We start from the raw sequence: 24,306 nt of genomic DNA on the forward strand, positions 1-24,306 counted from the left end.
ACAAAAAAAAACTTTCTCGTACAAAGCGAGGCGTTGAGGTTGAGACAGCCTTTTCATATGCGGAATGGTGACTGTTCATGCCTATATCTGAGTTTTTAATAACTAATATCTCTCGAATTAGCGAAAAATCTAAATGACCTGTCTTATAGTGTTATAGCGTATAAATTGCCGTTTTGTCTTTATTTGATTTGCTTCAAAAAATTTGCATAATTGATTAAGTTCTTTCGGTGCATGGTAAAAAAAATAAAAAGTTTCTTATAAGAACGTTTTTATTATATATCATTAAAAAAAAAGAAATCATGATAACTATGGAACTTACTATAAAAGGCTAAGCAAAACTATATAGTACATATATTGAAGATAAATAGCACTTAATACACAGGAATTAATCACCTGTCTCGAAATCAGCAATTTCACCATAGGAGCCTTCTTTACAAGCGTTCTAGGGACTGCATTTGGTACCCTAAGGATCGAATCTGATCCAGGGAAACAGAGCGAGTTTGTCTTTAAACTATTTGAATGTTTCGCTAATATAAAGATTTACCAAACGTTGTGGTAAATTCCAAGAAAAAAGAGTTTAGGCAATATTGTATTTAGATGTATAGACCCCTTCTTATTGTGTGGCACTCCTTTCTGCCGCAAAAGAAAAGTAGGCTGTTCAAAAAAACTTCCTTTGGCAACGAAGGAGTCAAGGCCCCAAATTAAATTTTTTTAATTATATGCGAAATCAAGATAATGGAAGATGAGTCAGAAACAAAAAATTTGTGTCTGTTTTACGCTTTGCATAGGCCTAACAGCCCACGCTAAAAAATAATATAGGGTAAATACTGATGATTCATGTATTGTGGGAAGCCTGGGGTGGAACTCAAGCCCAAAGCAGCGTTTTGTTTGTTGGGTTTTGTGGGTCTCCTCAGACTTTCTATGAAAAATCGACCCATGTCCTAACAAAGATTGATATTATACAAAACAAAAATTACCAGCATAAAAGTGTGTAATGATAAACTGATCACTTTCAGATATATATCATGGCAACGGAATCAAAACCTATCCGAAAAGCGATAATTGATACTGAATTTATTACAATAACGAACGCTAAGGAAAACATTATATATTCGGCAGCTATGCTCACGTCAATGCGTCCATTTTTGACTTCTGTTTTTCTAGCAATTTTCTAACCGTCTTAGAAAATTACGGATTGTTAGAAGATTGTCGGATATGAAGGAGCCACCAAGCATTCATATTGGACATAAAAAAAAAATGCCCACATTTATCTCTGACTAAAAATTTTTTGTACCTTTTTAAATTCATTGTTAATCCCAGCATTAATGGAGTCCAGATTTTTCAGAAAGTGTACCGTTTTTCTTTCTGTTGATTTTTCGTTTGCTTTTATTGATACTAGTGCGGACGGGATCAACGGAGGGAAAGATTATATACTTGTTTGAACTATAACTGTTGCAGTCAAAAAATTATAGACAGAGATCTTTTGTATCACAAAATTTAAGATAATCAAATGAACGTTCAAATGAACAAACATATTAACTATCCCCCACGTAAAAAGTCTACAATTCTACCTTTAACGATTTACTCTCGAGAACCCACTCAAAACTAAGCAAAAAGACATTTTTAGATAAAAGTAAGTAGGGGTACCACACGCACTCCGAGAGGTATAACAATAAAAAATCTTTTTGCTCTAGATAAGTAATGAAAGCTCAGAACACCCGGCGAAACTCTTCTGCAAACAATAATAACCAAATAATTCGTGAAAAACCCATGAAATACTTGGAAATCGATGCAGAACGACTTATTCAAAATAGCCACTGGAATTAAAGTGAGATTTGTAAAAACGGATGAAACCCCAATCATGGAAGATTAGAGCCAAGGGCGGGCGTGGTTTATATTATCCAACCACGCTAGCACTTGACCCTCACTTTCCTTTGAGAAACGATTACACAGATACGAGACTTGATTACACAACAAGAAATCGCTTAACAAGGAACTACGACTGCAGCTCAAAATTTTCTTTGAACAAATGGACCCTTAGTCATGGGGAGCCGTGGCCTATGAGAGTGGTAATGGTGTCATCCCGTAATGGTGAGAGTGGGAGTGGTAATGGTGTCATCCCGTTCCCATTCCCATTGGGCCTTGGCTCTCTATGAGAAACTACTACCCAGTTAGGAGATGTGATCGATGAATAGTAAAGAATTATAAATTACAGTTAAATAAGGTGACCCTACAACATGGGGACCCATTGGTCAACTGTTGTGATCTGTGGTGCCTTTTATCCCATTGATCATTACCGTTTGGCTGAGGAACTCTCATGAAAAAATCAACTCATCTCTTTATGAAAAGTGATCCCCTACCCCCCTACCATTAGAACCCCTAATGCTACCCCTACCATTAGAAGAATCACTTTAACAAAAATGACCATACGGAAACCCGGAATGAGGATGGACAAAAAGTCCGATACGTGGGGAATACGTTGGCGGGGCGAGGGAACGCAGTCTGGTTATTTTTGTGGTCAAACGCCGTGCCAAAGTATTTCCTTACGAAGAACAACTCGAACAAGAAAAGGAACCCAAGAATACTAGTAAAAATTAAATAAAAAAAAATAAAAGGCCAAGTTAATGACTATAACCCATGGTAATCAGGATTAAATTCAAAGGATACAGCTATTTATGTATTCATGGCTATACCTTAAACTACTATAACTTAACATAATTACTTTGAAAATATATTAATATTACGTAATCATTTACTATGTAATCATTGATAAATGTTATATAATAACAGATTTGCAGATACCGGTACGCGTGTAACCGTCACCCAATGGTTAAGTGAAACGTCGAAACAAGCAACTATACGGTACGTTGCTACTATTAACTTAAAATCTAACAGAATAAATAAAAAAACAGCAACTATGATAAGATTCCCTAGCCAACCATAGTTAAGTAGTTGTAAACTGGCAAATGTAACGTCATGGAAACTCAAGAAAAGCCATAGTATGAACAATAGTAATGATCTCTTAAAAGATTGGGTACTTATCAGAACAGTGGAAAATCTTGACTGTCCAACGCTACATTATCTTCTGAAATCTCCAAGGAAAATCTTAGAAGATAAAATGATCCTAAGATTAATGGCAAGCTTAGTTCATTATAATTTTAGTGCGCGTAAAATGACGAGAATACTCGAACACACTACGCTAAGTGCCAACCTAGCGTTCCAAATTTTAATACAAAGGGTCCCAATAACAAAGTATGTCTTATTATCTGAATACATCGCAAACAACATTTGGTATGATCAGGATGATAATAATATTACTACAATTTGGCCCGTTAAACTTCTCTTCATTCTAATAGACCGAAGGTATATACTAAAAGCAGAAAGCTTCCTTAGGGCCCTATACGTCAATTGTGTAAATAACACATACCTAAACCCAATAAACCCTTCAACAGGATCCGTTATTTTTCAAGTCACCCCAAGGGATTATAAAGACGTAAAGAAAATAACCCTTAACTTCTTCCAACAAGACAAAAATTTTGGAATCAAAATATTCCCTGGCTTAGACGTAATTTTGCGCGAGCAACTATGTTGTTGCCAGTCGCACGTAAACTTAAGGTTTTCCGTATCAAAAATAATAAATGACCCGTTGTCATTATCTCAATGGTGCCGGAAAGTCATTCGACAAAATATGCGAAGGTACGACATAACTGCCACATTGGAGGGCCTGCACCTCCCAAACCAATTATTATTGTATTTAATGTATTTGAATACACCTGAAAGTGGTAAAAATAACGTAGTGTTTGAACTCAAATTTCTCATTTCAAATGTATCATCATGGGAAAATAATAGACCTACCAATATGCTGACATCCTCAAGTTCAAAGGCGGCACTGCCGGATGATGCACCCATATTAAAATTAAAAGCCGATATCCGTGGAAGAAATTGTGTATATAAATAATCCCGTCAAAATAAATAATAAAAAGGCTCGTCAATATTAACTGAAGTGTTATGTTTAGATTGATGAGTTATTATTTAAAGAGTGCATTATATGAATAAACTAGTAGTGTATTAATATGTTGTAAAAAAATCCAAGTAAATATCCAAGGATATATATGTATATCGTTCTTTAAGTTGACAAAAAAAGGTAGTTTCTTGAAAATCTGAATACTTTTAAGCCTGTATGAAACTTTAGAGAATCGTATTACGTTCAAATACACAAATAGCCAAGTGCAAGGTGGCATTCGTGGACAAGTAGTTTAGCCTCGACCTGAAGCTGCCCTACATTCCATTCAAAAGTAAATATTCATTATTGGTTAATATGGAGCTTTAGAAGTATCGAATTAAGTCGAACAAATAAGTACCCGAGTGTGACGAAATACTGGCGAAAAGGTAGTTTGACCTCAAACTAGAGTAACCATAACTGTAACTAATTGTGAATAAAAGTAACTAGACAAAAGCCAATAGAAACTACCTTTCATTTCAGAACAATGGCCAAGGCAATTATTGACACAGAGTTTATAACTATCAAGAAGGCAAAAGAAAATGTGATATACTCAGCAGGAATCCTCATTGTGAGTAAATCAGGGGAAGGAGTTTCGCGAAAAAGTGGAACGTCAAGTATGATTTAAGAAAATATGACGAAAAATCGTATAGTTTTGGATTACGATTAGCAAACACACCCAAATATCGACGCCCGAGAGGAGAATTGGGAATTAAATATAACGGGAGAAAGGGCAAGTACCTTCAATATATTCAACATGAGATAAGAAGCCTGCAAAAACAATATAAAATTCGGTACTGGTTTGTTAAAGGTCCGTGTCAGACAGATTTATTGCTGCAAGATAAATGCAGAAAACAAAAGATGTGTTACAAGACTGAGAAAAATTCGGACTGCGTAAAATATCAAGGTCAACATGACCCACTCCAAGAAATAAGATATTATAAACAATATCTCTACAATCCGAAAAGCGTAAGATATAGTGTGATGAGAAAAGAAACTATCTTTAAACGAATAAAAACCAATGAATCAAAATTAAACGCAACCAAAATTGGAAATACCTCCTCTATTTAAATAACTTTGTGCCGCATAAAGCAAAATCAGTCCACACTCCCCTCACAATCAAATGTGACATTCATTTTGAATGGACCCTTTGAAAATAATTAACCCCTCCAACTTCACAATCAGTCATACGTGGCCCTTGCGTAATTAATTAATTCAGACACCAGAAACCTTAATTTCAACTTGTCAATTTCCCTGATCGAGTAAGGAAACCCTTGCAGCACTGGTCTAAATTCTCGTTTGATTACCAATCATAAAATTACGAAAGTTTATCCAAATTATAATCATTGATGAATTAATTCTAGAACTAACAAAGAGATGAGACTAACGAATTGCATGACAATCTTCATCGTACATGTCATAGCCCAAGATATTGTGAAACATGGAATAATCTTCAAGCACGAGAATTCGTTACTTGCAAGTCACAATGCCTGGAAAATATTTATGAAACTGGATCCCAAACCGTTTGAAACCATGTTTCAACAAGTAATGAGACTACAGAAAAATACTAATGAACTAAAGGACTCTATATTCCAATTCTTAAAATCGGATAAAAGCCTGCAATCAACGAAAGACATAAACCAGAAGGAAAATAAAGGAAATCTACCCCTCATTATTCCTAAACTGAAATCGAAATTCATAATAGATGATTTTGGCAAGAAGATGGCAGAAAGTGATAAGGCTCTAGGAACTAACAACAGAGAAAGCCGAAGAAGAAGAGCATTAAGTAATGTGGATGGTTCCGTATGCGAACATACTACGACAAAATCCACCACAAGTTCTTCCATGACTACTTCCAGCCGAAATAAACTCTATGATGGGAATTACGCCATGTTGAATGATTACCAAGCAAATGGACATACCTCAAGCAACTATGGCAAGATCATACTGCGAGCAACGTTACTAAGAAATTATCACCAAAAGGAAAAAGGAAAATATCGACAAGCCACAAAGAAGGAAAGATACCACCACAACCACACACATACCTAGGGCACGAGCCGAAGAAATCCAATCTTCAATATTGACAATCGCAACAAATACGGCTCCAGGACTAATCGAACTCGATGGTGAATCACGAAGAAAAGGCTGACTCATCTGAAACCAACGGTATTCACAAAATGGACATGTTCGACCGGACAAAGAGCTACGCATACCCATTCCTTCGGCAAAATGTTTATACAAGCAAGAGCGAGAATCCCAATAAGGCATACCGAGACGCAAACTATAGTAGTTCAAGGGTACGATACTAATAGTAAGAAGAAAAACTCAGAAAATAAGAGAAAAGAAAAATACGTACCCGAGAAATGTTGGACAATTGACGGCAAATACACCTGTGCCAGACTGGCTATGGCCGACGAGCCAACCAAAGACTACGTCGAGTCATTACCTGGACTAAATGAGAAAAACGCCCTAAGAGTATCAATTCACCAATCCTTCTTAATATTGTATAGGCAGAGACTGCAAGCATTATTTGAATTGTTCAACACAGAAATACAAAAGTTAAATCAAAGTACCACAAGAATCTTCGAGGTATTCTTTCGAAAAAGCAAATACCGCAGATCTGCTAGTTTAATACCAATTGTAGGAGAATTGGCTTCACGCTTATTTGGTCTATCAACTGAAGAAGACCTGGATATCCTAAGGGAACACGTGAGAAAACTAAATAACGCCATGAACGTGACCTTACATGTCCAAAATATACAAGCCAGCATAGCCAATTATCAGAGAGACAAAATTGAGGCAATCTCAAAGAAAATCTCAAAAACAGTAAATATAATGAATTACTTGAAAAACGAAGTGGATCGTGTAATATCAGACTCGAGCTTCACCATGGTATCACTCGACATAGTGACAATGTCATTACTTAACCTAGCAACTGATGTTAGCAAATTTGAATTTGCCTTATTTGCCCTTACTGGAAGAACCTTATCATACGACCTAGTGGACCCTTCGAACCTAAAAAGTATCTTAGATGAAATAAAAACACATCTAACATTCGGTCTACATCTACCAACAAAACAAGAAGTAGGAAACCTATTCCACTATTACACCAAACTAAAGGTTCACATCACGGAGATAAACGAACAACTATTTGCAGTAGTAACAATTCCATTAATAAATCAAGCAATCCATATATGACTTATATAAAATTTCTACTTTTCCAGCCAATAAAGGCAGAACCAATTCATTTATGACTATCTATCACACCCGAGGGAGAGTATTTTCTAGTCGATTAAGATAGAAGGAAATATGCCTTAACTAACCCAAGGAACGTTAAAAAATGTTTGGAGTTCATAAATCTGGTATGTCAGCTAACCCTGCCTATTTACAACGTGAAATCCGGATCCTACATGTTGAATATATTCTTAAAAGAAACTCAACAGGAAGAAATTCCTGACCCATGCGAAGCGCTAGTAGGAAGTACAAAACGAGAGATATTTATTCATCTTAGAAATGATCTGTGGCTATTTTCTGTCCCAAAGGAAACAGTAGGAATCATCTCATCTTATAACAACACAGAAAGAATTGATCCATGTTATAGAACTGAATTACTACTACAAGACGTGGGAATAATAACCATAAAACAAGGGTGTCGATTAGTAACCAAAGAAGCCACGGTACAAACACCATTGAGAACCACGAGCATGAATATAATAAGCCCCAAGGTGATCAATTTAAAAAAAGGTCAATTTATCGCACACCATTCCAAATATTAATAACGAGGAAGTAAAAGCCACAATATGGTCAAAAATAGAGAATGTCAAGGGACCTTTACCGCTTACAAAAATAAGAGAAGCTTTAGACTCCCAAATTCCCCTATTTACTAATGAAGACCAAAAATTGACGTTTGCAGAAAGTAGATATGGATTATTCTCAACAAATTTTGGGTGAAACATGCTCCTGACAATAGGCTTCGTATACATGATTTCTCTGAATATAAGAATATTAATAACCCTTAACTATGAGAAAATCATAAGAACACATAGAAAAAGAGCAAAGACAAATCACATCGAGTCGAGTGAGATGCAAAACATAAACCCAGAACTCCCTGATAACCCTTAAGCCAAAAAAAATAAGGGAGGACATGATCGAGCGAATGGGAGTAGAGGTCTTCATTCGTGCCTTGTCCAGTCCCGTCTCTCTAATAAATATTTGCGTAAAACCATGCAGCTATCACGAATTAGGCATTTCTTAAGCAGCATGAACGTGCGCAAACAGTAAAGGCATAAAAATTTTAAAGTAAATCAAGACCTCTTATTAAGCATATTATCTTTTTATCATTATCAGCTACTAAAGCACTGCCAAACATGGTTATTTTTAATTGTTAATTAAAAAAAAAACTTTTCTAATAAAATAAGTTTTTCAAAAAAAGTAAAGAATTCCTTTAAACCAAAAAAAAAAAAAAAAATCAAATAATCTACCGAGTATACAACTACCACAAAGCAGTATCAATGAATAAGTGAAACCAAAAACAAACAGAAATTAAAATAAATAACTGAGTCAAACTCAAAACGAGCATAAATTAATATGAGTAGGGATCTAAACCCCTATGCTTTCTAAAATCCAGAGTATAATTTGTACTTTACTGAAAAAATTCAATGAATTTACTGAAAAAATGTGCATTGTCACTTCAATATACATATTCTCATATTTATTCCTAAAAATCTTAATTAATTTTTGATTCCTTAAAGTTATATAAAAAAACATTTAAATAAAAATTTTTCAGTAAAGTACGAATTATATTCTGGCGTTTAGAAAGCAGAGGGGTTTAGAACCCAACTCATATTAATTTCTGCTCGTTTTGAGTTTGACTTTGTTCTTTACTTCAATTTCTGTTTGTTTTTGGGTTTCATTTATTTATTGATACTGATTTGTGGTAGTTGTATGATTGGTAGATTATTTGATTCTATTTTTGGTTTAATGGAGTTCTGTACTTTTTTGAAAAACTTATTTTGTGGAAAAAGTTTTTTTTAATTGATTTCTGTTCAATTTATATTGACATAGTCTTTTTCAGGTGAAAAGACTGAGCCTCTTCTAAAGTTAAACAACCATCCCTTCCATAAAAACCTAAAATACTCCCTAGGCATAACTTACAGCCCTAAAAGCCTTGTTATATGATATTTAAACTATTTTGATTAGAATGTCTATCTCAAAATTTCTATTAGATACATTTCAAGGCAACACGACATGTGTGTGGGAAGGGGGGATAGCTGCCCTCCGATCACTTTGACTCTCGAAAAGAGCACTATAGCGTCTGATTACCAATCCAATGAGCCCCCTACGAATTTTATATGACCATGCTTTCTATAAAAACCTTATATGCCCCCAGGACATAGCTTACAACCCTTGCCATGATACCTGGGGGGATTTGCTATCCACAAAGATGTAATTTCCAGACCTTTCAAATACATTGAACAAAATGGCTATCTCAAATTTTGATTGGATGTTTTTGGGAAAATGATGGGCGTGGGGGGGGGGGGGTTGCCCTATGATCACTTTCGGATAATAAAAAAGGCACTAGTCCTCTCAGTTTCCAATCGAATGAACCCTTTTTGAAGGTTCTACGACAAAACTTTCTATAAGAACCTTAATTGCACCAAGGGCATAAAATACGACCCTTGTCCTAAGGGCTATGGAGGAGGTTGTCATCCTCAAAGATATAATTTCCAGACCTTTTGACTACGTTGAACAAAATGACCATATCAAAATGTTGATCGTAAATGATGGGCGTGAGGGGGGGATTCTCCTTTCGATTACTTTCGACTATTAAAAAGGGCAATATCCCTCTCAATTTCCAATCGAATGAGCCCTTTTTGAAGTTTTTACGACAACGCTTTCTATAAGAACCTTGTTTGCCCCCAGGGCACAACTTACAGCTTTATCCCTGAGGGCTGTGGGTGGGTTGTCATACTCAGAGACTTAATTTCCAGACCCTTCAACTACTTTCAAAAAAATTGCTATATCAAAATGTTGATTGGAAGTGTTTGGGAGAAATGATGAGCATGGGGGGGGGGGGCATTCGCCCTCCTATAACTTTTGACAAAATTTCAAAATTTTGATTGAATGTGTTTGGGGAAATGGTGGGCATGAGAGGGGGGTTATTTACCCTCTAATCTCTTTCGACTAGTAAAAAGAGCTCTAGCCCTTTCAATTTCCAATTGAATGAGCCCTTTTTGAAGTTTCTACGACAGGCCTTTCAATAAAACACCTTATATGCCCCCAGGGCGTAATTTACAACCCTTGCACTGAGGGTTGAGGGGAGGGGGGTTGTCATCGTCAATGACCTAATTTCCAGATCTTCAAACTACCTTGAAAAAATGTTTATCTCTAAAGTTTGATTCGATGTATTTGGGGAAATGGTGGGCATGAGAGGGGGTTAGTTTTCCTTCAATCACTTTCAAATATTAAAAAGGGCACTAGCCCTTTCAATTTCCAATAAAATGAGCCCTCTTTGAAGTTTCTACAACAACGCTTTCTATAAAAATCTTATATGCCCCCAGAGCATAACTTACAAAACTTACCCTGAGGGCTGTGGGGGGTTGTAATCCACAAAGACCTAATTTCCAGAACTTTCAACTACGTTGAAAATTATGGCTATCTCAAAATTTTGGATTGGATGTGTTTGGGGAAATGGTGGTTTCCAATCGAATCATTGTATGAAAAGAGTAGGTATGAAAAGTAATGAAAAGACATGGTATGAAAAGAGTAGGAAGAGTGAATGAGTTTGGTTTATGATGAAAGATTGCATGACGCTGCTCAAGCCAGAATAGTGGCTTAATAAAACGTTATACACTCTTACCATTCCTAGGTTTGTTGATAATGTTATTTAAAAAATGTGATAAGTGCCAGTTAAGTATGATGTTATTATTAATTGAAAATAAAAGTCATCTCATCAGCTCATCATCTCAAATCAGCCCTTTTTGAAGTTTCTGCGACAACACTGTCTATAAAAACCCTATATGCCCCCAGTGCACAAGTTACAACCCTTGCCCTGAGGGGTGCGGGGGGTTTATCATTCTCAAATACCTAATTTCCAGAACTTTAAACTGCGTTGAACAAAATGGCTATCTCAAAATTTTGATACGATGTGTTTGAGGAAATGGTGGGCGAGAGGGGGTTTGTTGCCCTCCAATCACTTTCGACTATTGAAAAGGGCACCAGCCCTTTCAATTTCCAATCAAATGAGCCCCTTTTGAAGTTTCTACGCCAACACTTTCTATAAAACGTTGATATGCCCACAGGGCATAACTTACAACCCTTGCCCAGAGAGCTCTGAAGGGGTTATCATCCTCAAAGACCAAATTTCCAGAACTTTCAACTACGTTGAACAAAATGGCCAACTCAAAATACTGATTTGCTGTGTTTGGGGAAATGGTGGGCATGAGAGGGGGGTTAATTGCCCTCCAATCACTTTCAATTATTCAAAAGGGCACTAGTCCTTTCAATTTCGGATCGCATGAGCCCTTTTTGAAGTTTCTACGACAACGCTTTCTATAAAAAACCTTATATGCCCCCAGGGCAAAAGTTACAACCCTTGACCTGAGGGCTGTGGGGGGGATGTCATCCTCAAAGACCCAATTTCCAGAATTTTTAACTACGTTGAACAAAATGTTTATCACAAAATTTTGATTGGATGTGTTTGGGGTAATGGTGGGCGTGAGAGGGGGTTAGTTAACCTCCAATCACTTTTAACTATTAAAAAGGGCACTATCCCTTTGAATTTCCAATCGAATGAGCCCTTTATGAAGCTTCTACGACAATACTTTCTATAAAAGCCTTATATGCCCCCAGGGCACAATTTACAAGCCTTGCCCTGAGGGCTATGGGAGGAGTGTCCTCCTCAAAGACATATTTTCCAGATCTTTCAACTATGTTGAACAAAATGGCTATCTCAAAATTTTGACTGGGGGGCACAAACCCAAAAATCTGTTTGGGGGGCACAAACCCTTCCAATTTTCAATTGAATGAGCCCTTCTCAAAGTTTCTACGGAAACTCCTTCGATACGAAGTGCCCTGGTCTAAAACAAAGAAATAAATAATAATTTGGGCCAACATCGTTTTTTACTTAGGCAGCGCTATTGCACTTCCTATGAAATATCACTTTTAAATATTTTCATATTTCAACCTAAAATGTAAACTCAAATACAGAAACAAAACAAAAATGCTTAAAAAGCGAACATTATCCACACAGAAAAACATAAAACTAGCCATATATCTTAAGAAGTTGCGACCTTACTGTCAAACTCTAAATTTTTACACAAGAATTACCTCTGAACAATCAATTGCACACACGAAAAGGAGGGGAAGCCAAGAAAGAATGAAACAGAAGAAGATTACAAGAAAAAAGGGAAGTAGAAAAAAATGAAGTATGAACGCATGGAAAAGTAGGGGAAAGAATATTCTTTAAATCAAAAGCAAGCTATCTTTATCTTCTTTTTTATCTTTCCACCTCCCCTCTTCTCTGAGGTATAAGCATCGTACAAACAGTATGGTATTAAGTCGTTAGAAAACGCAACAGCAAAAATCCATACAGAAAATCATAAAACTAGCCACATAGCTTTAGGTTGCGACCCTACTGTCAAACTATAAATTTATACACAAGAAATACATCTGAGTAACCAATTGCACACAAAAAAACAGGAGAAGTAGGGGAAGAACAAAACAGAAGAAAAGTAGAAGAAAAAGGGAACACAAGGAGAAAGAATATATTTCAAATCACAAGCAAGCCATCTTTACTTTTTCTTCTTATTTTGTTTTTCCAGCCCACATCTTTTCCGTGGTACTAGCGTCTAACCAAATTTGCGTGCCCTATACTTTCACACAAAATAAAAACTTAACAATAAACTAAAATAAATTTAAAAATTTTAAAAGTGAACTATCCTTACCTTTAAAATAATTCCCGAAAATTTCTGAACAGCATCACTAGAGTTATTTAAATGACAAATGCAGGTTCCAGACAATCGGATACCAAGAGTCACACCCTCCGAACTATTTTGACTCATAAGATTTTCAATTAGCGTCTCCATGCCTGGAAATATTTTGAACAAAAAAGGAAAAATTAAAATAGCAATATGGACACAATGAGCCCAAATATTTTTAAACTTTGACAGAAATTTAAGTGAACATGCAGGATAACGACTTCTTATTTACTCCAAAAATTACCATTTTACGTAAATAAAATTTTCAGGAATGAATTTACCAGCAGCCCAAATTAGGATCCAGTAAAGACTTCTTGAAAGCTCCTACTTCCACTCCTTCCCTGCTTGCAAGTTTGGAAAGGTTCTATGAAAATTGACTGCAACATAAAAATAACAATGTCAAATTTGGCTTGGAATATGGCTTAAATCCCGATGACCGCTAGAAAAAATAACCCAACATCTAACTCAACCTCTAATATATCATTTATATATTCACTTTTTCAGACTTTACAAGAAGTGAAGAGGTTGGTCTAAGAGCTAGAAAACCCCTCCCAACCAACTTATTTACTTTTAATGTCAATTCCTAAAAGTCTAGTTCACAAAGTACAAAAAAAGCTAGTACAAACTAAAATTAATTTTTTTTTTTACTACAAATATTTCTCAAAATATATTCAAAATTCCAACTGTTACAGTCAAAAAATTGAAGAAAGTCCAATCCAAAGAGCAAAGCTTTAGTCACTAATTGTAATAGTAATGTCTTTAAAAATTCTAAGTTTGCAACTCAGGACCTCTAGTTGTCTAATGTTAATTGCTGATGCTCCAATTAGCCAGATCACTCCTCTTCAACGTGCCCAAAACCAAATAATTCGAGCAGCAATTTCTAGCAACTCTGCTGCCCAAACCCTGCAGTCAATCCAGGATCGTTTTAACGTGGGGTCAATGTCGTTGTTCAACAAATACATGCATTGTATTGAGACGTTCAAGAGAAGGTACAATGTATACCTCAAAATTAAAATGCGAGCTAATTATCAGGACTAGTGGTATGTCATCGCTTGTGATGGAACCGTGAATTCTGTGATAAAAAAAAAGTCATGAGAAGATAAATGGATAGATAGATTGATTGAGAAAAGTCTGCAAGGCACTATACAAACGAAAATACAGTACGTTAAATAATAAAAATAATGTTCCAAGAAAAACAAAATAAGCAACGATGTAAAAAAAAAACTGCTGAATTTACGATGCTCCTTTAACCCAAAACAACCACAATTAGGATTTGCACCAATTTGGAAAGGTCCCCCCCCCCTACGATTTAATTATTATCTTTATTCACAGTCAATTTGACTCTTTCTTGCCGTATAACTAAAATAAGTCACAAATATTACGTTCTCTTGGTTACTGGAAAAGGCTAAAATTACTTCTTGGGTATTAAAAAATGACAAAGTTGTCTTTTCCGCTGAACAGGTACAATTTAAATTATCGTTACTGTTCAATCGTTCAGTCATATTTTTTTTGTATTGTAATTGTTCTTGAACAATATTGTCAGTGTTCAACTTGTCATTGTTCATTGTCATGTCTTGTCATTGTTCGTTGTCATTGTATTTCAGTGTTTAATTTATATCTGCTTAGTTTGCCTAATAATACTGAACCTATACAAATGCTGTAAAAAAAGAAGCATTTCGTGTTTTAGATTCTTCTGAGTCCTATATCAAAACTGAAATTGTCTATGGTTTTTATTGTGTCAGATATATAAAACGTATTACGCGTACAGGTTTGTGTTCCAGATTGTAAAAGAGCAAAGGATATTTTTGGATAACATTTTGATTATTTAGAGATTCCAGGTACATTTACTACACGATAAATTTTTATAGCAAAGTGGCTCCAGATAAAACGCGAGATATCTTGATTCCACTGCAATCACAAACAGCTCATTGCAAGATCAAGCCACTTGTAACCAGCACAGCTTCAGCCACTATTCCTTTGTCCTAATCCATGCAAAGTTTCACTATTCACCCATCGCTTATGAGCTCTTTCAAGCCCATTCGGAGAAGACCTACTTTTTCGATTGGCCACATAGATGAAAAGGCGGAAAGATACACCAAGTAAAACTATCCTTAGATAAACCATCTGGAAAACATTTAGCACATCTTCCTCAACGTTTCGAAACACCCATGTTTCAGTCTGAGAAATTTAGAGATATCTACTCAGTCCTAGAAGTTCTGTTCCATCAGTTCTCAATGCTTATAGCCTCATACCGATTTATATACCTAATTATTCCTAAAATATATATAAAAAGCAAGTGATGAAGATCATTGCTCTGTATATACGTAGTTTATAGATATTCCATGCATTTGCCTGTGCCTGTTTTGTTCATAATCATCAGGTACAACTGCCACACAGTCATTAGTCTTTCACTCTACTTAGCATGTTAGTGCATTTATGCGTATTGTGTTTGCACGCATTAGTGCTATTTGATGGATGGGAAAATATTCGAGTTTCGCTACCCTCTTTACACTTTTATTGCCCTGTATTTAACGACGTAATACAAAAATGAATTCACTGAAATTCTTCACGCATTTGATATTTTGTGGCAGTGCTACGTAATTCTATAAATCATACCCACAATTTGTAGACAAAGTCGATAGGCAGGCATTTTTTGACCAAGTTAGATGTTCAAGGATTTCATTCATTCCATACAGGAATCTTTGCATATCATTATAGTAGTTCTTTGGTAAAGACGTTTAAGACAGCTCCAGCGGCTTTTCTACCCACGCTTTTAAGCAAAGGCTTAATGCCATAAATAGTGAATTAATGTCAAATACCAAGAAAACGTACAATACTTATATTTCTACTATCCTTTCTCTTAAGATTTTTTTTTGCCACAGCTTTTATATTGAAGACTGGTTTACATTTTGACCGAGTAAAATTGGTGAATAAAGAGATCTAGACATGAACATAGGACAGAGAAGAGATATATACCAATGGGAGATGGATAAAAAGAATCATGTGACAAAGTCATCAGCAGGATTTTCTGGGGGTGAGGGGCAGCCACCAAGCAATTTGAAACAAGGAGTAATGTTAAAAAGGGGCTTGTTTATGCAAAAAAAAACTTTTCTGAATGTTGCCCTTTTTGCGCATTTTTAGTCTTAAAGATCAAAGAGATTGATTATTTCCAGCTATCCTTTTGGATGACTGTGTGAAGGGACAACCCGACTATTTTGTATGCAAATTTCAAGCAAGAGGTAAGCTTTGAAAGGATTTCTTTTAATCTCATCTAAGTTTGTCTCAGTTTATTTCTCAGCGACTATCTGAAACGGTATCTGATACTTAGTCTGACATTGAATGCATATTTTAGAAATTGGTTCAGGGAATCATAGTATCGATTCCCTTAACAGCTTTTCCTCGAATCTCATTTCCTTGAATCTCATCCTCGAAATATATTTCACTGAATTTCATTCTTCCATATCCAAGCAGTTTTTATTTCTTATTAAGCGGATCACTTTCCCCTCCCGAGGACAAATAGTTTAAATCATCAGCTCAAAAATTATTCGAACAATATAATTTCTACGGTTTTCATATTGTATGCGCAAATTAGGCACTCCGGAACATTTAATCCCATCCCCGAAAACGAAAAAAGATTCTGATGGTTCTAAAAATATCGTTTCACTAAAATTCACTCTGCTAGATCCCATTCCCCAGATTCTTATCGGGAGAATGGAGGGGAGCTCGGTAAGCTCCCCTTCGCACCCTCCAAAATTAAATTCAAGCATCTAGTTTCCATACTTGTTCTAAAACCAGGGAGCAGAAGGGACAATAATTCTTAACGTCCGAATCCCAGAGCATTCCCAAACAATGATTTAGTTCTCTGGACAGCCTTGACTCTTGAAATTATTGTGAATTTAGAATAGAATAGCCAGGTTCTTACACAGGGATTGTTTTCACTGGGGGTGGAGTTGAAAATTCAAAATAAAACTTCTTGTAAGCAGCAAGCGAATTATATGGAAATTATAACATATTAATTGCAAATATCTCGAGATTTTATGGGGACTGACACCCCTTTCCTCGAGCAATTGCTTAAGGGAGGGGAGGGGGGATTCAAGTCTCTAGCACTATCCAGTGTTACACCTTCCGACGTTGACCCCAATGGCAGTGATTGCACTATCAAATTTGAGTATGACTCAAAATTTTTAGCAACTCCCAATCTGACAGCACTGGAAAAATGAATTCACTGCCAACCACAGCTGTTTATTTCGACGGAAGTTGATACATTAAGACAAACAGTCGATTGGAGGGAATCATTTGCCCCCTAGATATTTTTTGCCCTCCCCTTGATTTTTTTCCTCCCCCAAGATTTTGAAAATACCTCTTTTAGTGGTTTAATTTAATCGAAAATGCCTTTTTTGGTATTTTAACTGAAAAATTGGTAAAAAAAAACTTACACCCCTAGATTTGGAAGAATACAACTCTCCTAAATTTTCGGTGAATTGACGCCACTGAAGACAGAGAGAAAAATTTAAAGACCGAGATTCGATGAGATCAGATTCAGAAGGCAAGATTCAAGAAAATGGGATCCACAGAACTGAGATTTGTAAATGGAGCCCAAACTCTTCAAATTACAATAGAGTGCATTTTTTCAAATACTTGATATTTTTAGAGGTTATGTGAAATTCATACCTTTAAATAGTGCTGAATCTGTGAGCATGGACTCGTTATGGCCAGAGCAGAGTAGAAGATGACAAATTCTGAGAAAAGTGACATTCTTAAATTTTAAAAGAGTAGAGTATAAAATTTCATATGAGAATAATTGACAATCAAGTATAAGCCTACTGGGATAAATTTATGCTTGGCCCAAGAGGGCCAAGCTTCCTAAATTTTTACCCCTTTGCAAATTTTCAATTTAAATACTGTTAATTGTTGCTGCGGCCAAAAATTTGGCAAATATCTTAGTAAACAAGGTACTTTTCATTTAGCAGCAGGTTCATTTCAAAAAGCTTTAGGTACAGGACTTTCAGTGAAGGGGGCGGCAACTTGAAAAAAATGTATACATCATTTGCAACCTTGCTCTTTGGCTGAAAACTATAAATTTATGCAATCAAAATCACACCGAAAGTTCTCTATTTAAGAAAAACCTTAAAGCAGATTCCTATTTTAGGGCAAGTAAGCAATTTATAGAAGAAGCAATGATTCCTACATTTATTATTCCCAGCGTCACTATTCATTATTGTATTAATTATACAGGAATGATCAAATGATTAATGTTACCATGAGTAATCGCTTGAGAGCCAATGAGGCTCTGTAAACAACTGGTGGCGGTCAGCCGTGTGTTTGAACGGTTGAGAGGAGGAATGACATCGCCAGTGACAATTTTCACAAGATGATCAGTGGTTTCCTTGTACGGATTGGCCATGGCTTCTTCAGTCCGCTGAAATATTTTTCTTTATTAGATACAGTCAATAAGGAAATGAGCCACTCAGACATCAATTTCACTAAATCCAACAATGAAAAGTAGATATAAATTTAAAGAGAAGATTCATTCTAATTTTAATGCACATATCCTAGAAAGAAAAGAAAACGCTTAGAATTTCTGTAGGAAATACTTAACACCCTCCTGACATCTGATATTGGAAAAGATACTTAAGTGTGAAGAAGATAAATGCGCTCTAATATTCATCCCTAAGATCCATACCCATTTGCAAAAGCAAAGATTCTTGGACAACAAATACGATAATCAAAAGGCATGATGTTTCATAACAGATTTCACAGCTAAACGGATAAACTAAAATGAAACAACTTACGTTTTTTTTTAAGTTATCACCAACCAGTTATTTGTTCAAAGGATATTTTGTAACCCTTGGAAAACCTGATATTTTGTATTTTGTAACACTTGTAAAACCTGAGATATGGTAAAACCATTTTCATATCTAAGGCTTTATTTACAAGCAATTTCTACGAGTAAAAAAGGGGGATGACCCGCGCATTTTCGACCAAAACAGAGACTTCTAAGTGCCTTGAGAAACAAATAAGATATGGGAAAACAGATCAAACCAACTGACAGAGGTTGCCGAATGTAGGTTACGAATCCCAGTTTTGCAAAAAAAAATGTAGCGTAGCCCCTACTGAATTACTGCAGTTGGCAATCTAATAGTGAGAAACTGTTGTTCTTTTTGATACTTGTATGATAAATCCCCTACCGCTCAAGTTGTTCGTTCATTGACGCATTATAGAACCGTTTTTTTTTTCGTTTGTTTATTTTAACTTAACGTGAGACAAAACAAAGAGACGTGACAGAATATATGGAAAATATATAATTTGGATTATATATTTCCACTTTAGGGGGGGGGTTGTGGTAAGTTACGTATTTGGACATGTATCTAACTCATTAGGTATTCCGACCCGCTATACTTTACCCCCCCCCCCCTTAATGTGAAAATATACAGCCAAAACTTGTTTCTAAAGTACTATATTTTACTTTGGTATATTTCATAAGGATTGAGCGTCAGAGAAACATGTTAGAAGAACATTAGGCAGGGGGTATATCATACAGGTACCTTCTTTTTATTATAATCACAAATATATTAAATTGTGGTTTAATTTTGTAAAGGACAAGTTTCCCATCATGGCTGCCGAACTAGCCTAGCCAAAACAAAAACTTCTGAAAAAATTTGTTAAAGTTATAAAACTTAAAGCGTGGCTAGCATCACCTAAGAGACAAATTTGTCATTACACTTATTATTTTTTTGACAAAAAACATGCGGCTAAGCCATAAAGATTACTTTTATATTTTAATACTTACAAAAGTAATACTGCCAGCTTAGCTTAGTTTCATACTATTTGCAATATTTGGAATTTAGAAAACGTAATTTCAAATATTAAAATTTACTTTTTTTCTTAAATGACAAGCCTGTTCATACCTTATGGGACAATACAGAGGGGTAAGAAAGAAGACGGGGAGCCACCTAGGGGGGAGAGGGATTCATTTTCTTTTTTCTAATGTCAAATTATTTTTAGAGTACTAAATTGATTACCAAAGATAACCAAAAGAAAAAAATTACTATGCATCTGCATAAGCTTATTAATCTATGCGAGAGTCAGTGTCTTTCTCGTGTAAGACTGACTTTGTTTGGGGATGTAAAATTTGAATCTTCTCCCATTATTATTGAGCTTAATAAGCTATATATAAGTAAAACACACTGATTCAATAGTAAGTCAGTACAAAAATGACTAGTGATTTATGATTACTAATTTTCTAATCTAGACTTACAATTACTAGTTTTTTCTTACGCCAAAGGGTTATTAGAGGGGAGGGGGGCTGATATCACTCTCAGGTGCTGAAAAACCTACTTACCCCTCTGTCTAAAATATTACTAAACGTAACTAGCGATTGCTTTTCATTTATTTATCACGGAGCTTTTTGAGATTCTAACCACGGGTTCTCTAATTTATCAGAAAAACTAAAAATTTCGGTAGAGATCTTCAGAAACAGTGCTAATAACGACAGCCTTTTTCAAATTTTTTCTGCTAATAAACATTGCCCGCGGAGATTTTAAAAATTCTAGCCGGTATTAACACCACAAAATGTGATAAATTTTTGGAAATTTATTAGAAATCTCCCGTAAATAGAGATAATGATGCAGACTAAGAATATATATAGTATTGTCCCATTGCATTCGAGTCACTGAGTTGCTAACGGAAAAAACGAAATATGCTAGATCATTGAAGCAAAATCAAATATGCAACTGATTTTTGATAATCAATAATTTTTTCTTTCTAAAAAAAAAGAGATTAAGCAACGATGGAAATTGTGATTTTAATTGACTGAATTGATTTTTTGTCTTTTACAGGTGTTGTGTATTTTTGATTTAGATACACTTGTTACATACTTTAAATTTACTACTTTGCCAACTAAATAATCTTATATATTTAGCAATTTTTCGTTTGATTTTATATTTGATTGAGCTTTTAAATTCAATGAGGTTTTTATGTGTTTTGTAGCATTATCAGTATTGATTTTAATTGACTGTTATGACTGTAATTGACTTTAATGTTGTTCATTTCAAAATTTGTGCTTTATTACACTGTTTGTTTTGTGGATTTTTTTTTGGCAAAAAATGAAAGTTCCTTAATATTTACTTGTGAAAGCCATTCCAAAAACAGAGCTTTATAGTATCTCTTACTCGTGATTTTACTTCCATTACTTCGACAGTTAAACAAACCTGATCGATGCAAATAACTTTCTAAAGTAGAGCATTTAGGGCTGAATCATAATCAAACTTTTGAAAAAAGCAAGCACTGACCACCTACAATCAAGCATCTTAGTAGTTGATTCCAGTGGCTTCAATTGGGGGGAAACAGATTTTTCCCATTTCCCAAATTCAGAAAAATGCCTTTTTAAGGGTATTTCAATTAAAAAGTACTGTTTTTGGAATTTTCATTGCAAGAACTGAAAAAAAGACAAATTTGTCCCCCTCTAGATTTTGAAAAATGCACTCCCTTCACCCCCCTATATTTTTGTGAATTGATTCCCCCGTTTGATTCCCTAAATTGTATTGCTTACTGGTAAAACAAAAGGAGAAGAAAGGGTGGAAGATAACCAGAGAAAAACATTAAAATAAAAAAAAGGTCTTACGAAAGCTGATTAGGGGCGAAGCTCAGATTTTGGGGAAAAGCAATTAATGGGTTTATATATACATATTTAGTATCTCTACAATTGTATCCGAAAGCATTTGGAAAGTTGAGTTTTTAAAAAAGGTAGAACAAAAAGAAGAAAAGACCAAAACGCCAAAAATAAAAAACAAAATAGAAAACAAGACTTACCACAGTAGGTTCAATCTCATCCTTAATATCCCATAAAATGCTTAAATTTTGTGCTAAGAAGGCATCCAAGGTCTCTAAGGCAGAAGGAAGGGCAGAATTTACGTATTTAATGATACAACCCAAGCGAATAACAACCTGAAAGATTATTTAATGATAAAGTGGAAAATACATAAAAAAGACCCGGAAAAGTTTTAAGTAAATACGTTCTACCAATACCATAAACTAATAAAACTAATATTTTTATATAAGTAAAAAAGAAGCACCGAAAATAATATCAAACGACAATCTAAAACTTCCAAGACTGTTCAAAACTGCCAATGACGCAGTAGGTCTTAGGCTTCTGCAGTGAGGCGATACCCGAACTCTTGTTTGTAGTTATTTTTATTCGATTCAAACTTGATTTGCATATTTAAGTTAAATTTCACGTGTTTTAAGATTTATTTATTCATTTACGTTAATGTATATTGTATGTTTGTTCGCATTGATTGTTTATTTAATTTCTGTTCGTTTTAAGTTTCATTTATACTTTAATAGCAAACTATTTTTTTTCGTTTAAAGCTTGATTTAAAAAAAAAAAAAAAAAAAAAAAAAAAAAAAAAAAAAAACGACAATCTAAAACAATAATCGAATTTGAAAAAAATCCAGCTTTTAGTTGTTTTTCCACAAAGGCAAAATAGAAGTAATCCCGATAGATTATTTTATAAAATATACTTGAAACAACACTTTTTGAAGTTAGCCCGTGGCTTTATTACTAGTGTTTTGAATTAAACAATTGAAGATTAGTACATTTACTGAAAAGCGTCACAGCCAAATAAATAAAATGGTAAACTGGTAAGTGTAAAAGGAACATAAAGGTTGGTGAGTCCACCGTGAGTCTTGGGAGCTTACGGTTAAACAAATTTCCAAGTAATATCTGAATTTCAGATGCAAGGAGAGGCAGAAACACAGCCGGTTCTGCATATAACGTTTATAACAGCATATGTTATATGATATGTTATAACAGCATATGTTTATAACAGCATGTTATGTCTGCATATAACAGCAGCTGCAAGAACAACAAGAAGAGAAGAAGAACATAAAGCAAGTCTGAGAGAAAGAGAAAAAACAACACAAGAAACAAAACAAAAACCAGCGATGTCTAACGTTAGCCAGAATAATCATGAAGTTAATTATAATAACCAAAAGGAAATATTAGCCGAGTTGAAGACAAAAGAGCCACTTTGCCAAAAGGACATAATTAATATAATATGTATTATCAGTATTCATCGGTCATTCAGAGCGATAACATCTATTAGTTTAAAACAGTTAATACACAATTCAGTGCGCAAGGACGGGAAGAAGTTAGCCACACCCCTCAGTATAGCAGCGTCTCCGGATTAAGATTCATTTCTTTGACAACTGAAGAAGAGAGCGCTACAAAGCTGTGTCCCGGGCTAAAGCGGGACGCAACGAATAAACTCTACTGCCGGAGAATATTGCTGGCAGAGAATAAGGTAGGCAATCTTAATTATCTTGAATAAGCAATCAGAAATGGAGGGGAATCAGATTCAGCCACCTCAAATTCCGGATGTGTCTGATCCCGACGCTATTTCTCAGTTTATGCGTTAAATAAATTTTAAATTGGATTTGATCCCACCGCTCTCAAACAGCTTATCCGGTATAGAGGCAAAAATGAATAGTTTTAGTAAACAACTAGATACAACAAACTCAGAAATTTCAAACGATCTAGCGGAAATGAGGAACAAACTCAGGGAGTCTACACTGAAAATTGACGCATTGGAGGCAGAAATAAAGCGTTATAACCTCGTGTTTTACAATTTCCCTGTGACTGGTCCATCCCAGTCGAGTTTGAAGGATGAGCTTTGTGAGTTTCTTAGCTGGTGTCTCCCGAACCTACAGCTTTCTCGGAGGGACATAAAGGATGCTTTCCGCCTGAGATCAGGCCCTGTAATAGTTAAGTGGCATGACTTGGAAATACGAAATGCGGTTCTCAGGAATAATTTTGTATTGAAACAGAACGGCGTAGGGGTTGCTCCGGACTACACTACGTATCAACGCGAGGCTAGAAAAAATTTAAAGCCAGTGCTAGTACCAAGGCCAGTAAAAGGCCAAAATGCGCGGCTCAAAGGCGATAGGCTTATCATTGAAGGTAAAACGTACACATACGACCATGAATGTCAAAAAATAAAAGAAATGACGGTAGGCCACCCAATTAGGGCCCCTAATGCAGCACAGAGTAACTCAGAGATCAGAGGTTTAAATCCCGCTAATTTGAATGAAAATAACCAGAGTTCAGTCCAGAATTTCCCTTCAGATCAGTCGGACTGTTCTGGTAATGAAAGTGACACGAACACGATAGTTGAAAGAAACAGCAACTTGCCGAAAACAATAGGAACAGGGAAAGGTCGTAAAAGTAGCGAGATTAGCCCCGTTGAGAATACTTACAGTCGCACCGCTAGAAATGTACGGCGAAGAAATGAGGAGCCATTGACAAGCCGGGTTACTGAAGGAAATCAG

At 35.4% G+C, this 24,306-nt stretch overlaps 1 protein-coding gene across 1 annotated transcript in view; it reads right to left on the bottom strand.

The window, feature by feature from the left end:
* htt (huntingtin) overlaps nt 1–24,306 on the bottom strand; it is a 277,075-nt gene that overhangs the window by 177,008 nt on the left and 75,761 nt on the right. The window contains exons 6-8 of the mRNA XM_089091088.1: nt 21,790–21,924; nt 18,238–18,397; nt 12,946–13,088 (exon numbers count right to left, since the gene is read on the bottom strand). Coding sequence (XP_088947214.1) covers nt 12,946–13,088; nt 18,238–18,397; nt 21,790–21,924 — 438 coding nt within the window. The remainder of the gene's footprint in view (nt 1–12,945; nt 13,089–18,237; nt 18,398–21,789; nt 21,925–24,306) is intronic.

This window comes from Artemia sp. Qi Xiang Cuo, chromosome 6 (assembly GCF_049724085.1).
Source record: "Artemia sp. Qi Xiang Cuo chromosome 6, ASM4972408v1, whole genome shotgun sequence".
Taxonomy (NCBI): domain Eukaryota; kingdom Metazoa; phylum Arthropoda; class Branchiopoda; order Anostraca; family Artemiidae; genus Artemia; species Artemia sp. Qi Xiang Cuo.